Below are 15063 nucleotides of genomic sequence, written 5' to 3' on the forward strand. Positions count from 1 at the left end.
TTTTTGCAATGCATTTTATTGCAATTCTCATCACTTAAGCCTGAATTTGCAGGTGTTAGTGCAACTCATTCTTCACCTGCATGCTGAATACCGGCCCAGGCACGGACAAGATCGATAATTCAGTGTTTATTGCAGCAGCTGTTAACAGGGTTAGCCACACTATCTGCAAATCCTGATAGCCTCTGGGGTGAGGGATGCTGCAGCCACTTGGGCATTGAGGATTCTAGAAAACCCCTCCACCTCCTCCAGTTTGACATCCAAGGATCAACAATGGGACACGTGGGGACAGCTGGGCATCCCCGTGGGTAAGGCAACTTGGGGACCACGTCGGAGCTGCTGAGCCCACGGGAGGGATGCAGCCTTGAGAGCGACCTTCTGCAGTGGAATAAGGCACTGGGGATATTTCCTAAGCAGCACTGAGCTCGCAGCTGCCCTCTCTTGGCAAAACGTGCCTCCTGCAGATGATGCTCGGAAAGAAGGGATAGGTTAAGGCTCAAGGCCCCCACTGCATCTCACACTGGATCAAACTAAACCAGTCTTCCTGGAAAGTCCCTAGATTTCATTCACTTTGCTGTGCAAGGCTCTGTCCATGGATAAAGGATGCTCTGAGGACATCAGATACCCATGGGATGGGCAAAAGGGAACTGGATCCAGCAGCCCTTGGTGAGCCCAAAGCCCACTGCAGAAGCACAGTGCCGTTAGCAATGGAAAAGCCCTTATGTGGTGGAAGAAGTGTTCTTCCTGCATGTGGCACTGCCCTCTTAGAGCACAGAGCAGAGGAATCACTTCCCAAAGCCCACGGTGCTCTGTGGATTTGCTGCAGCCGACTCGGTCCTTTTTCCATCCTTTTTTCTTTTTTGTAATTATTTTTGTGTGAGTTCATTTAATAAAAGAATCACCCCCTAAATACAAAACCTAAAGAGCTGCTGACTGAAGTGCTTTCAAGGCTGTGGCGGGAAGCCACGGTGTGCGTCGAGCTTCAGTAGTAGGGCACGGGTTGGGGGAAGGCATCACTGCATGTAGGTGTAGCGCCAGTCCAGCAGAGGCACGTGGGTTTCCTTGATGGCCTGGGGGGATGTCCAGCGTAGGATGTAGTGGGGGCCACCAGGCTTGTCGTTGGTTCCTGTTTTGGGAGGAAAAAAGGGACATGAGGGACACGGTTTAGTGGGTATGGCTGATGGGTTGATGATGGGACTCGGTGATCGTAGTGGACTTTCCCAACCTGAGTGATTCTATGGAAAGCAAGTGGGATCTTGGGGTGAAAAATGTGGTTGGAGGGGACATGTCCCATCGTGCTGCTAAAAGAAGGGGACTTCTGAAGGGTCTCACCTGAGATGCGGGAGCCCCCAAAAGGCTGCTGGGCCACTACGGCGCCCGTTGACTTGTCATTGATGTAGAAGTTCCCAGCTGCGTTGCGCAGATGGCTCTGGGCTTCCTCAATTATGTTTCTAGGGAGGGATGGGTAGATGTGAGCATGACAAAAACATGCCTGGGGTCCTCTGCTCTAACCCTAACCCTGAAAGAAACACACTGGGCACTGCTTTCCTTCGCATGCATCTCCAGGTCTGCATGTGTAGCCAAGTAACTCACACTCCAGTGGGATCTGTGTGCTTGAAATTCGATTAAATGACTGCAGTTCCCTCTTCTACTAATTCGTTCTCAAGACCTTTTGGTTACAAAATGAAGTTCTTTATACCTGTGTCCAAGGACAGCCCAAATGAATGACCTCCTAAGTTAGGACACCTCACCCTAATGACCACTAAGTTGGGCTTAATGACCTCTGAGGTTACTTATTCAACACCTGGTCACTACTTTCCTAATATTTGGTTGATTCTTAGGCACTCGTTGAAAATGGAATACTCCAAATTAATTGTGGGACCCTCAAACTTTCTAACAACATCAACAAAAAAGTGTTAAATGAAAAAACAGCACAACTCAGGGCAACAACGGAATACAAGACGATGCAACAATGCAGCACAACGACAACTTGGTCTTTATACAATCTGAAAAAGCTTCTGGCTCTCCTCAACACATAGAAATAGAGCTCTGTTTTCTCCTGGGCTTCTTAAGTAAGGAAAGAACTCGTTCTTCTCCTAATCAACTTTGGCGGTTCTACGATTCTATCATCTCTTTTTCCCATGGAAAAAAAAAAACCTCAAGAAAATGATTCTCAAAACCAGTTTCTAATCCAAAAAGCACCTGGTACACAAAGCCCTGAGGGGCCGGAGCACTGACAGGAGGGTGGGAGGGGATGGGAAGACCAACCCCCCTGGCTGTCCCCTCCTCCAGTCCCCACTCAGTCCCTGCTCACCTCTCCTGGGCGAACACCGCCCCCGTGAGGCCATAGGGTGTTGTGGTGTCGATCAGCTCCAGCACCTCCCGGAACCGCTCCTCGGGGTACACGTACACGGTGAGGATGGGTCCAAAAATTTCCTGAAAAACAAAAATATAAATAATATAAGTCAGCCATCTCATACAAACAGGCCTCCTCCGACCCCCAGCCTCTAAAAATCAGCACCAGATTAGCTAGCAATGTCTACCAGCCAACGTGCCGTCCAAGACGTAGATCCACATCCCGTGTTTTCCCCACTCTCACCTCCTTCATGATGGGGTCTGTCGGGTCCTGGCTCTCCACGATGCATGGCTCAACAAAATACCCGACGCTGTCATCACAGCCGCCCCCAGTCAAGATGCTGAGGTTGGGGGATGTCTTGGCATGTTCAAGCCACTTCTTTATTCGTGCAAATGACTGAGAAAAGGAAGGGTGATGAAAAGTGTACGTAACCTTACACTTGTTGCTGAAAGAGGCCTGGAGATGAGGTCTAGGTGATGCTTTTTGGGATTATGCTGCTCGCTTCCAGCTCAGGATGAGGACTGGCAGCTGGAAATACAGCCCTGTGCACTGTGCCTTATATCTGAGATGGTTTCTCAGCAGAATATCCCACTTTTCCAAAGAGGCAATGACATATCACAGAATGGTTTAGGTAGGAAGTGACCTTGAAGAGCACCAAGTTCTAACACCCTGCCATGAGCTGGTTCCTCCCCACCAGATCAAGCTGCCCAGGGCCCCATCCAATCTGTCCTTGAACATCTCCAGGAATGGGGCAATATGTGACAGTTGGGTTCATTACTCTCCTGGAATACTGCTCAAAGCTTTGCTAAGAGTAACGAACCCCACTTAAACAAGCCTCTACCAGCAGCCTGGTGGTGTTAACTCCATGCAGACAGGATGTGTGAGCTCACCTTGTCATCAATTACTGCTGAGAAAAAGGTCCCAAAGTCCTGGACAGGCTGTGGAGGCAAAGATAAGACAGTATCATCACAGAATCATGAAGGCTAGAAAATACTTCCAAGATCATCAAGTCCAACTCATCATGCCAACCCATTCCTACTATGCCCACTCACAGAATCATAGAATCCTTAAGGTTGGAGAAGATCTCCAAGGTCATCCAGTCCAACCATCAACCCAACCCCACCATGTCCAACTTAAGGTTGGAGAAGACCTCCAAGATCATCGTGTCCAATCAACGTGGGTTACTCCTGACAAATGCACCGGGCTGAAAGGTGGAGGAGACAGCACAAGGACGTGCTCACAGAGAAAACCACCAGGGGCTGGGGTCCACACCAAAAAAGCTGACTTGAGAAACTGAAATTCCCACAACGCATCCCTTCAACCCCAAAGCACACCTCCGTTTGGCGGGAGCAACCTCCCCTTTTTTCAATTAGCCCGTGGTATTCAGCGCTTTGCACAATCCTCCCTGCAGATGCTGGCTACAAGTTAATTTCTAATCACTAAAAAAAAAAAAAAGATGAAGGGGAGGGGGAGGATGGAGGGATGGTGGTGGGGAGAACCAGTGGATAAAAAGCTTGGTTCAATAGGAATTAGTAGCCAGTTACCGCAGTCTCTAATCCCATCAGCCACCCGCTGAGCCGCAAAGCCCTTCAGCAGCCCGGCAGCTCCACTCACGTCTCCCACTTTGATCTTCTTGGTCTCCTCCAGCAGCTTGGCTTTGATCTGGGGCCACAGCGAGCGCGGGGCGTAGAGGCGGGAGCACGCCGAGCATTTCTGGCCGCCGTACTCGAAGGCGGAGCGCAGGGTGCCGTTCACCACGCTGGACACGTCGGCTGAGCTGTGCACCAGGTGGAAGTTCTTACCCCCGCACTCTGGTTTGAGGAGAAAAAGGAGAAAGCGAGGAGTCAGACAGCACGAGGTATAGGGATGGGGTATCTGCAGGGCTCACTCTGCACCCTCCCCAAAAACATGAGCCCTCACCTCCGGCCAGGCGGGGGAAGTTGCGGTAGCGATCCAGGTTTTCAGACACCTGCTTCCAGAGGCGCTTGAAAGTCCTGGGGGAGAAAGGAGGAGGTGTTGGCACTGGAGGGGAACCTGGCAATGGTGTGACAGGGTCCTGACCCTGCTGTGACACCCCAGCAAGCCCCTCCAGCCATCCCCAGGGAAGGGATGTTCTGCAAACGGAAGAGATGTTGATGAGAACAAGACCCTGGATATCAAAGCACTGGGTGCTGCACCAAAACCCAGTTCCTCTTCCCTTCTCAGTCCTTGGTTTTTGGTTAAAGCAGCTCCTCGTGCTTTCCTACCCCAACTTACGGCACGCTGCCGGTGAAGTTGAGCCCACAGAAGTGCTCGGAGCTGGTGACAGCATCACCAAACACGGGTCCATCTGCTGGCACGAACTGGATGACGTTGGGAGGGAGCCCAGCTTCCAGCAGGATCCTGTAGACAGCATAGCTGGAGAGCAGGGCTGTGTCACTGGGCTTCCACAGCACCACGTTTCCCTGCAGACAGAGCACAGTGAGTGCACGAAGAGAGACTTCCAGCCTTAACACCACCCATTTCCAGCTGAGGCAGCAGAGCAACAGCCCCAGTATGGATTAACAGAGCCCAAACAGCCCAATGGGCTGCAAGACACAAAGCAGCAGCCCTGCTGAGCTCCCACCCCTTTGGCTCCATGCCCCCACCCTGGCTGCAGCTCATGACCGGCCCTGTGTCACTGTCACCACATTGGTGAGCACGCTGTGAGCAAGGTTCAGTGGTGCAGAGCATAGAGGAGAACACCCTGGGGTTAATTAACAAAAAACCTGCACCCCAAGCTGCTCTCTACGCAAAGCCCAACCTAGGGGCAAATCATAGCTCAGGTTGGAGGGGAGCTTAAAGAGTCCCTAAATTGGGCTGGTTGCCCCCCACCAGATCAGGCTGCCCTGAGTCCCATCCAGCCTGGCCTTCAATGTCTCCAAGGATGGGGCATTTCTCAGATTTTGGGAACGTTTCCCCTTTTTCCAACACTTGACCATCAAAGCTGTTTGCTAGACAGGTCTACCCAGCAGCCAAGGAAACGAGCTCTGATTAAAGCCCCCTGAGCCTAATTATAAAATTCAGGAGGGTGTGGCTGGGCTGAGTGTGACCAGTTTTGGAGAGATCTTTGGAAATGGCCCTAAAGGGCTCCTCCACCCCCACACTGAGATTTAGGGCCGGGACCCCTAAGATTTGGGGTCAGGACAGGTGGACAAAACAGAAACACCACGGCACGACGTTCACCATCAGAGCCGGAGCCCCCGCCAGGTTGCCACCGATGGCTGTGAAGTTGAAAGGAGACACAGCTGCCACAAAACCCTATGGGAAGAAGAGGAAGAGGACAGGTTGTGGCACATCCTCTGTCACCCTACAGCACCCCACGATGCCCCGAGGCTGTGAGTTTGCCTGGCTGCTGACCTCCAGGCCACGGTACACCATGCTGTTGGTGCTGGCCTCCACGCTGAGCGGCTGTTTGCCCTCCAGCTCCAGAGCGTACTTGGCGTTGAAGCGGAAGAAGTCGATCAGCTCCGCAGCCGCGTCGATTTCTGCCTGGATGACGGTTTTGCCCTGATCATGGCCAATAAAAACAACACATGGCATTGGGGTTCGGCCTTTTCAGCAAGGGCTTGGCCTCTGGCAAAGCCCCATCCTACTCCTTCCTAAGACCTCATCTCAATCCTTCCCACAGCTGCTTACCACTCCTTCCCAAGATCCCATATTGCTCCTTCCCAAGGTCCCATCCCAAGGCCCCATCCCTTCCCTTCTCTTCTGAAGACCCCATACTGCTCCTTCCCAATACCTCATACCGCTCCTCCCCAAGGTCCCATCTCACTCCTTCCCAAGACCTTAACCCATCTCTTCCCAAGACCCCATCCCATCTCTTCCCAAGACCCCATCCCATCCCTTCCCAAGACCCCATCCCATCCCTTCCCAAGAACCCATACCTGCTCCTTCCTAAGACCCCCAACCCATAAGTTCATAAGTTCATAAGTTCATAAGGTTGGAAAGGACCTATAAGATCATCTAGTCCAACCATCCTCCTATCACTATCTCTACCCAACTACTAAATTAAGTCCTTTAGCACCTCATCTAAACGCTTCTTGAACAGCGCTAGGGATGGTGCCTCAACCACCTCCCTAGGCAGGCCATTCCAGTGCCTGACCACTCTTTCAGAAAAGAAATGCTTCCTCAGGTAAACCCATACCTTCCCAAGACCCAATCCTACTCCTTCTGAAGAACCCATCTCAATCCTTCCCAAAACACCATCTCACACGTTCCTAAGACCCCATCTTAATCCCTCCCAAAGCCCTGTTCCACTCCTTCCCAAGACCTCATATCCCTCCCACTCACCCCATCCCTTCCCAAGACCCCATATCCTCCCACTCACCCCATCCCTTCCCAAGACCCCATATCCTCCCACTCACCCCATCCCTTCCCAAGACCCCATATCCTCCCACTCACCCCATCCCTTCCCAAGACCCCATATCCCTCCCACTCACCCCATCCCACTCACCTGCCCCACCATGGTCTTGGCCAGCAGCTCGGCACGCCGTGGGCCACTCAGCATGTCAGCAGCTTTGAGGAAGATCTGCGCCCGGTCCTGGATGGGTTTCAGGTCCCACTCCTTCCTGGCAGCCACAGCGGCATTAATGGCTTTATTAATGAGGTCCTGTGGAAGTGGAATTGCAGCCCATCATGGAAATACCCATCATAGAAGACCGGGGTGGGGATGAAGAGCCATCTGCCCAATGATCTCTGCTCACCATGCTGTCCCCATAAAGAAAACCAAAGGGAAAAGGGCCGGGAGTGGGGTGCTCACCTTGTCAGCATAGCAGAACTTGGCCACTTTGTGTGCATGGTTGAATGGCTGAAAAGAGAATACCGTGTTGGTAAATCACCTGTCTGATGGATGCATCCCTCGTAGTGTGATAGCTCACCCCAAAACTCACCGACAGCTGGTACCGCACCGCTGACGTCCACACCTCCTCCCCACCAACCACACAGGGGATGGCTTCAGTCTGGCCCTTCAGCTCAGCGAGTGCCTGGAGAGGGGAGAGGGCAGCGTTGGGTGTGGAGGGGTTCAAAAAGGGGGAAAAACTCCAAGTGATGCCACGTGTACCTTCTGGAGAGCTGCTCGCTCGGGGCTGCCAGGCTTGAACTCGAGGATGGGCTCGTTGGTCACCTGGATGGATGCATGGTGCAGGCATCTCCACCTGTGGAGGGAGGGATGGGGAAATCCCACCCATGCTTCCAATAGGAGGTGGTTTTATCCCCCCAGAAAGTGGAGTTTTACCCCAATAAAGCGTGGTTTTAACCCAGTGTGTTTCTATCCCAGCAAAATGGGGGTTTAACCCAACGAAACCTGGGTCTATCCCCCAAAAAGCTGAGTTTAACCCAACAGAATGTGGGTTAATCACAATAAGAAGTGTTTCTGTTGCAATAAAAAGTGTTCCTACTCCAACAAAACGTGGTTTTATCCCAACAAAATGTTTAACCCAAGAAAACGTGGGTTTTACCCAACAAATTCGGAGTTAATTGCAATAAACTGTGTTTCTATCACAACAAAACACAGTTTTATCCCAATAAATGTGGTTTTACTCCACCAAAATATGGTTTTTTATCACAATAAAATGTGTTTTATCCCAATGAATCATGTCTTTATCCCCCCAAAAATGCATGGCTATCCCAATAAAACACATTTTTATCTTAATAAAGTGCGTTTTTATCCCAGTGAAGTGTGTTTTTAATCTAAGAAAACTTGTTTTTATCCCAAGAAAACACGAGTTCATCTTAATAAAGTTTTCATCCCCAAAAACGTATTTTTATACCAACAAACAGTGTTTTCATCCCAACAAAACATGAGTTTATCTTCATAAAACGTGGTTTTATCTCCCCCCCCCAAAAAAAAACCAACCGTGTTTCTATCACAATAAAACACGTTTTTATTCCAATAAACGCTATTTTATCCCAACAAACCGTGGTTTTATCCCTTAATTCAGTGCTTTCAGGGTGAAAAAAGCCGCGGATCAAAGGTTTCTATGGGGGCAGTGCAGGGTTGGGGGCACTGGAGCGTGGCACCCCGGAGCCCCCCCCAAAAGGGGCAAAGGGGCGGCAGGAGCGCGGCGGGGGGGGCAAAGGTTGGGAGGGCGGTGGTGGCAGTGGGGATCGTGCCCGGCGTGGGGGCTTTGGGAAATGACAAAGCACACGCGGAGCTCCCCCACTCGTGTCCTCCGTTGGACATCGCTTGGGGTTGGGGGAACGGGGTGAAAGAGTTGGGGGACGGACGGCGGGGCTCCACGAGGGGACAGAAGGACTGACGTGGGGACGCCGAAAGGGGACGGGGGGGGGAGGAAGGAGGGGGGCACACTGTCGGAGAAGGGACAACGAGGGGGAACGTGGGGTCGGCCGGCACTCACCCACGGCCACGCAGCGCCCGCCACATCCCCGCACCGCTCCCGGCACTCCGCGCCGCTTCCCACGGCCGCGCCCGCACCGCGCACGGATGGACGGGGGGGGTCGGGGGGGTGGGAACGAAAGGTCCCCGAGGTTATTACGGGAAGAGGATTATTAGCGTTGCTTCACGTTGGGAAGGGGAACGGGGTACCACACCCGCTGAGGGCTCACCGGCACGCGTGGGGCTGCGGGTCGGGATGCCCGCTATGGGGCGTTAACCCACCCCCCCACACATACACCCCCCCGGGTGCGGTGCGGCAGTGGTTGCGCCCGGGACGTAGGAGGGGGAGGAGCGTGAAGATAAGGGAAAATAATTAAATAAGAGCGATTAATTATTATTATTTTTTTTTTTGGAGGGGGAGGGAGAGAAAAGAGAAAAGGAGAGGGGGAAGGAAAGGGGGAAAGGGGAAAAAAGGAGAGAAAAAATGGAGAGAGAGGAAAGGAAAAAAAAAGAGAAAAATGGGGGGGGGGAAGAGAAAAAGAGGAAAAAAAAGGAAATGACAAAAAGAATGCTGCTCCAGAACAAGGCCTGCTCCCAGCCCTTGCCCTGCTCGGGGAAGGGAAATCAGCTTCAAGTCCTTAAAGAGCAAGAACTTCAAAAAGGAGGGATTGCAGCCCCAGGTGGATAGCTGGCCGTCGGCAGGGAGAGGTTGGGCTGCAAAGCATTTGGGGCTCAGTGTGCACAAGGATGTGAGCACTGAGGTCAGCAGCTGAAAGGCCTCCATTTGGTACGTGGGATTGGCTCAGAATTCCCCACATTTCCCCAAATTGGGGCTTTTGGGAAGAAATGATGCCCGCCCCATCCCAGCCCGCCCCACCCGTTGCTGCTGGCTGCAGCACAAGGACGAGCAGGCACAGGCAGGAACCAGGAGATGGGTATTTATTTAAAGTGTTTGTTTCCCCTCGTAACCAGAGAACCAGGACCCGCTCCCCTGGCCCAGCACAGCCCCTTCCCGCAGAGCAGAGCTGGGACGGATGCACGATGGAGGGAGCAGAGCTGGAGCAGTGGGTTTTGGCACTAATGAGGAATAATTGCGCTAATCCACTGGAATTCGGAGGAGCTGGAGTCGTGCTGGCTCGTGGTGCTCCTTCTAAAATGGATTCAGGTCAGCGGAGCCTTTGATGGTCCAAAATCCACCGTCAATGAATGCACAGACACCGAGGACAGGGAGTAAATCCACCTCCAGCTCAGCTCAGGACTTGGTGCTGCTCCATTCCTCACCTTCGAGCCTGGCTGGCATCACCAGTTCAGATTATTTTCCTTTAAAAGAAGCTCATATACAGAATAGAAAGCACAACAATATTTACAACCGTACAGTAAAGGGGTTCCACGCCGACCAGAAGTCTGCTTTAATGTGTACAAAAAAAAACCCACCAAGTCTTACACGACCTCGAGAGGGACTGACGAGAAGTGACACCACATGGGAAAAGATTCATCAGTGCCCTCCACTCTGACACCGTTAATTAATAAACCATTGGCGTTGGCAGAACTGAAGTGACGTGCAAGTTGAGCAAGGACTTTATTCTTTTGGTGAAAGGAGGAGCGTCCCTGGTGATGGAGCTCTGAAATCATCTTCAGCTCTTTCTTAATGGCAAATAAACCTCTGGGGTTTCCAATGAGAACTATGGAAGGAGCAGCATTTCAGGCAGCGAAGCCCACACCGTTGGGTTTGTGGCCCAATGGGATGGGGAGTTCTGCCATGGAAATGATGCTGTCAGCCCCAAAGCCCTCAAAGAACCCCAACGTGATGGGTTCTTTATGCATTATTTCCTCTGCAGGGACCCAACCAGGGGCTTGGAGGTCCCTTCCAACCCAACGGGGCGTTCTTGGAGGTCCCTTCCAACCCAACGGGGCGTTCTTGGAGGTCCCTTCCAACCCAACCATTCTGTGGTTCTATGGAATTGGATAGGAAGGAATTGTTGAGTTCCCGAAGTGTCAAGTACCCATTTCTGCCAACACAATTTGTTGCTTCTGCAAAAGAGAAGCTCGGAACGGCTCCCACGAACGTGGGAGGGTCTTAAGACGCAGAACTACACACAAAAACAGACAACAGGAAATAATCACGTGTTTCTTCACTACCCTGCCAAAGGCTTGGGGTCAAGCCTCCAGCATCCCCCTCTCCAGTAATGGGTGGAGGAGGAACTGAATTAAGAATCTGGCAGGTAGTATGTCTAGTTCATCTCTACCACCAGCATCATTAACACCAGGGTACAGTGCAGCAATCTCTCATCTAAAACTCAAACTGATCAAAGTTACGTCGTAGTGTAAAGCTTAAAATTGAGCATTTGGGTGATGCAAATGGCTAAAACCTGTGTGCTGCCCCCACAACCCATGGCACAGTGCAAAAGAACCAAAACCCGGAAATCCTGAAGCACAATGTGGAAAATCCTCATTGGGGTATCATTACACCACGGAAGCACGGCATGGAAGAGTCTGGTTGACCCCTTTGGTCGACCAGAGTCAAACTACGATTTAGCGTTGACCACAGCACGGTAATTGCTTTAAACGTTCACCTCTAAAGTAAAACACAGCTGGAGTCTTCCCCACATTGCAGTTCCAGCACAAACATTCTCCCAGCTTTTTCCAGAGCCAAGGGAAACATGAGCAAAGAGCTGCTCCAGCTTCAGGCTGTGCGCGCCCACCGTCGCCTCTCTTGGACCGTGACCTCAACTTGTGTTTTTGCTGGCAGGAATGGTGATGGAAAAACACCTCGTCTTGGGTAGAAAGAGCTTTAGATCGAGAGCCAGGCACTATTTCGACCTACTCCGTTTCATCGAGTTAATTCCAACTGACATTGGCGTAGACCGACGCAAGGCGTCTTCCAAGCGGGTGGGACACGAAGCCAAGGTTGGGGCAGCACTGATGTGCTGAAGGCAGCAGTAATTCTGCAGGTTGGGGCTGTCAGCTTGCTTCCCTTCCCCTACCTCTGAGGAAGCGAGGGGGAGCACGTCACAGCCGTGCCCATCACACTGTCACACATCTGCACTCAGAACAGTTGGGAGATGTGGGGGTCCCCATCAGAGCAGGAGATAACTTCACAGGGGAACAGTTGCATTTGCCAACGGAATTCTGTTTGCACTTTAAAAACCTTCTAATAAAAATAGAATATATACTGTGGGTTTTTCTTTATATAAATAGATTACACATTTAGCTTAGTTGGATTTCATTACACCGACCCCCCCAACCCCCCCTCCTCCCCCCGATACCTTTTTAATACATTTGTTTTCACATTGTCTGAACTAATAACAATAATTACTACGTCTCTGAAACAAAAAAAGTGTCTGTACCACATTAATCTTTGGACGTTTCAGAACATGCATCCACAAAAGCGACTGCTGTCATTGACTGAAAACATTTCTTTACAAACCCATTTTTAGGAATTCGATATATTCTTTACACTGCTGATGAGCAAAAGGAAAAGAAAAAATTGCTTCCTTGGAAACCCCCTTTTAAAAAACTGAGAAACCATGAGGGGGATCTTCTGATTATCGGTCTAAAAAAGTGTCAATATGACACCGCACCGTGAGTAGTAAACAGAAATAAAGTATTTACAGCTTTACATAGGAAAGGGGGAAAAAGGAAAAATAAAACAGAAAGAGGTCACCAAAATCAGTTTCCAGCATTTTCTGGCAAAGCTTTTGATCTGGTTGCTACGGAGTGGTTACACACACACACATACTGTCAGCAAAGTCAGCAGCATCGCTCGGCGCTGGACCAACCGAAGACCTCCTAGGGGAACAATCAAGGACCAACCTTGGCCATACCCAAAAGGTTGACCCAGCAAGACCTACATGGACACAAAACCCCAATCCCAAGTATGAAAACACCTTTTTCTTTAAAAAAATCACCAATGGATTACATATGGTTGTAAGAAAGACACCAACGAGTGTGGTAACTTCCTATCACTCACATCACCATCATACACATTATTTCTATACCGACTACTACAGACCCACATCCCTTACACTTACCAAAATATATGACCCTATGACAGATGCTCCTCATCACTATGGCTACGAGATAAGCTGTAGGTTACAGCCAGCTTGTTTCCACCGCTCAACTTCTGCTTCCTCGCTTGTCTCCCACTGTCAAACTGAGGATATTCTTTCCCACCTCAGCACGCCAGCTACTTGCTTTCAAGACCACTCAGCCTTTTTCTCACTGTGTCACTGAGTTTTAAAACAAATGATAATTAAAAAAGAACAAGAAAACAGCAGCTGAGCCGGACGGTCATTTAAATTACTCAGTTTCTCCAAAGAACATCTCATAACTTGAGGACAGCCACACGACAGCCTCTGACGAGGCTGACTCACTGTGCAAGGAGATTGCTTAATGCCTCCAGCAAAGTCACTAAAGCATTACAGACATTCAGCTTTGGCAGACGGTTTCTCAGCCTCGTGAGAAACGACATATTTAGCAGCTGAAGTTCATAGAGGCTCAAAAACCCTAACAGTACTTTATTGAGAGCATGCAATCACAAAAATATCCCATCTTGCTATTTCTCGCCCCCTCCCGCCCACCCCCACACATGACACTTAACCACTTTGGCCACCAAATAACAGGAATGAGCACTTTGGAATAAGGTTTCTTCTTCGTCTATGCGATGAAGAAGCCCCCAACACACACCACAAGAACCAAGAAGTTGCTAACCCCACGACTAAGAGTGCTGAGTATTTTAACCAGCGAGGGAACCACAACCCGGGATCTCTTCTCTTGGACGGAGGCCATGGATGCTCACACTGTGAACCCAGACAGATCACCCCGGTGGTTCTCCTCGCTCTGAACAACCAGGAGAATCCCTCTGAGGTCCTGCCCCCTCCCCACTGCAAAGCTGCACGAGATGGAGAGGTATTTTCAGCCCGTCTGCTGAAACACTCGTGCTCCTTTTGCAAGGAAGCAATATTGATCTCTACTGGCTGCATGCTTACGATGCAGCCCTGCTGATTTCAGATCAATAAAGAAGAGAGGCTTGGAAACAACACTCAGGAAGCTAAAAGATGGCCACCCTACCTTTATATTACACTGAGAGGGTGCTTACATCTGGCATTTCCCTGCCCAGCCCTAGCACTGCTCAGATCTAACAGCTGCTATGTTTTCTGGCAGGTACAAAATACATTTGGTATTTACTCCTCGAGTCTTGCAACTGCTAGTTAACTACAGAGCTACCTTTAGGCAAGTATTAACTACACTTGCAATCTTGCCCTAAAATACAAACAAAAAACATTATTGGCTTAGGTTGATACCCTGTTTTTACCTGGCTGAGGTGCTACGACACCCACTAATAACCACGAACAGCTTGCTGATGCCAGAGCTTCAGACTTCTGACACTGCCTTCTGCTTAAAAATACAGACTGCCAAAGCCTAGGCCTTCTCACAGAGAAAGCACATAGCTGCTCCTCCCTAAGTCTAGGGCAGCAGCAGTTTGGGATTGACCTCACTATGCCCTCTAAAGGATTACAGTGCTACCTGTTGCTCAGCTTTGCTGAAGAACAGTGGTCTGGAGCTGTCCCAGCATCATCTCAAGCCCACATCCATAGCACGGCATGTCAGTTCATCCTGATGCTCCAACTATCCCACATCACGAAAGCAGCATAAAGTGGAGTTATCTCCCTGTCAGCAAAGTAAAATCTGCAAACGCAATGGTTTAAAAATATATATACACATATCCTGAAGAAAAGAAAACACAAAACAACTCCGGAGCTGAAGGTCTCACTCCTCCCCTTCATCCAATCATTGAAAACAAAAGACTTTCCTCCTCAAAAGATGCTCAACGGATAACTAACATGTGCAAAGTGTTTTGAGCTTTCCTTTCCCCAGGAGATAACTGTAGCCCAGCAGGGACCAAACATTCTGTATAAATAAGGCGCGCTTTTTTTTGTTGGTTTTTTTTTTGTTTGTTTTTTTGCATAGTAGTTTATCAGTGACAGTCCCACCCCACCAAACCCTCCCTTGCCCTCTGCTTTGCCACCGAGCTGAAACCTGCTGCTTCTGAGTCCACCCTTTGCCAGAGAGCTTGGCCAAACCTCAAAGGCTCCTTCACCCAGAAAGAGGGAAGGCAGAAATTCCTTTCAGTCTCGAAACCCGGTGTTGTTTTCCAGTGTTTACAGATCAATTTGGGCCAGGCATTGCTAATTACACCACAACCACCTCGGGTTCGTGACTCGAGTTTGCCAGTGTTCCTTTTGCCAATCAGTGCAGCAGTTCAATAAAACCAGAAGCCTCTTGAAAGATCCAGAGCCTTTGCAGCACCATTCTCTGCTGCGACCAGATTATTTTTCAATAGATACATATATAA

At 50.2% G+C, this 15063-nt stretch overlaps 1 protein-coding gene across 1 annotated transcript; it reads right to left on the minus strand.

The window, feature by feature from the left end:
• On the minus strand, positions 1–8805 carry ALDH4A1 (aldehyde dehydrogenase 4 family member A1). The gene is made up of 15 exons (XM_065738116.1): positions 8731–8805; positions 7434–7527; positions 7264–7356; positions 7134–7181; positions 6828–6983; positions 5732–5881; positions 5558–5632; positions 4610–4797; positions 4274–4347; positions 3968–4164; positions 3244–3291; positions 2597–2749; positions 2312–2433; positions 1330–1448; positions 1–1123 (listed from the first exon to the last, which is right to left on the minus strand). The coding sequence occupies exons 1-15, from the start codon at positions 8754–8756 to the stop codon at positions 1011–1013; spliced, it is 1656 nt and encodes a 551-aa protein (XP_065594188.1). The 5' UTR covers positions 8757–8805; the 3' UTR covers positions 1–1010.
• Between the last annotated feature and the right edge of the window lie 6258 nt (positions 8806–15063).

Source organism: Cyrtonyx montezumae, unplaced genomic scaffold (genome assembly GCF_038088225.1).
Source record: "Cyrtonyx montezumae isolate F1298 unplaced genomic scaffold, pur_monq_1.0 scaffold_21, whole genome shotgun sequence".
Taxonomy (NCBI): Eukaryota; Metazoa; Chordata; class Aves; order Galliformes; family Odontophoridae; genus Cyrtonyx; species Cyrtonyx montezumae.

Bases quoted from the DNA above. Each gene is read 5' to 3' on its own strand.
- ALDH4A1 (XM_065738116.1), bottom strand. From the start codon at position 8,756: ATGTGGCGGGCGCTGCGTGGCCGTGG. The intron at 4,348-4,609 runs GTAAGTTGGGGT...TTTCTCCCCCAG, and splicing joins AACTTCACCGGCAGCGTGCC to GACTTTCAAGCGCCTCTGGA. The intron at 3,292-3,967 runs GTGAGTGGAGCT...TTGCCTCCACAG, and splicing joins AGAAGATCAAAGTGGGAGAC to CCTGTCCAGGACTTTGGGAC.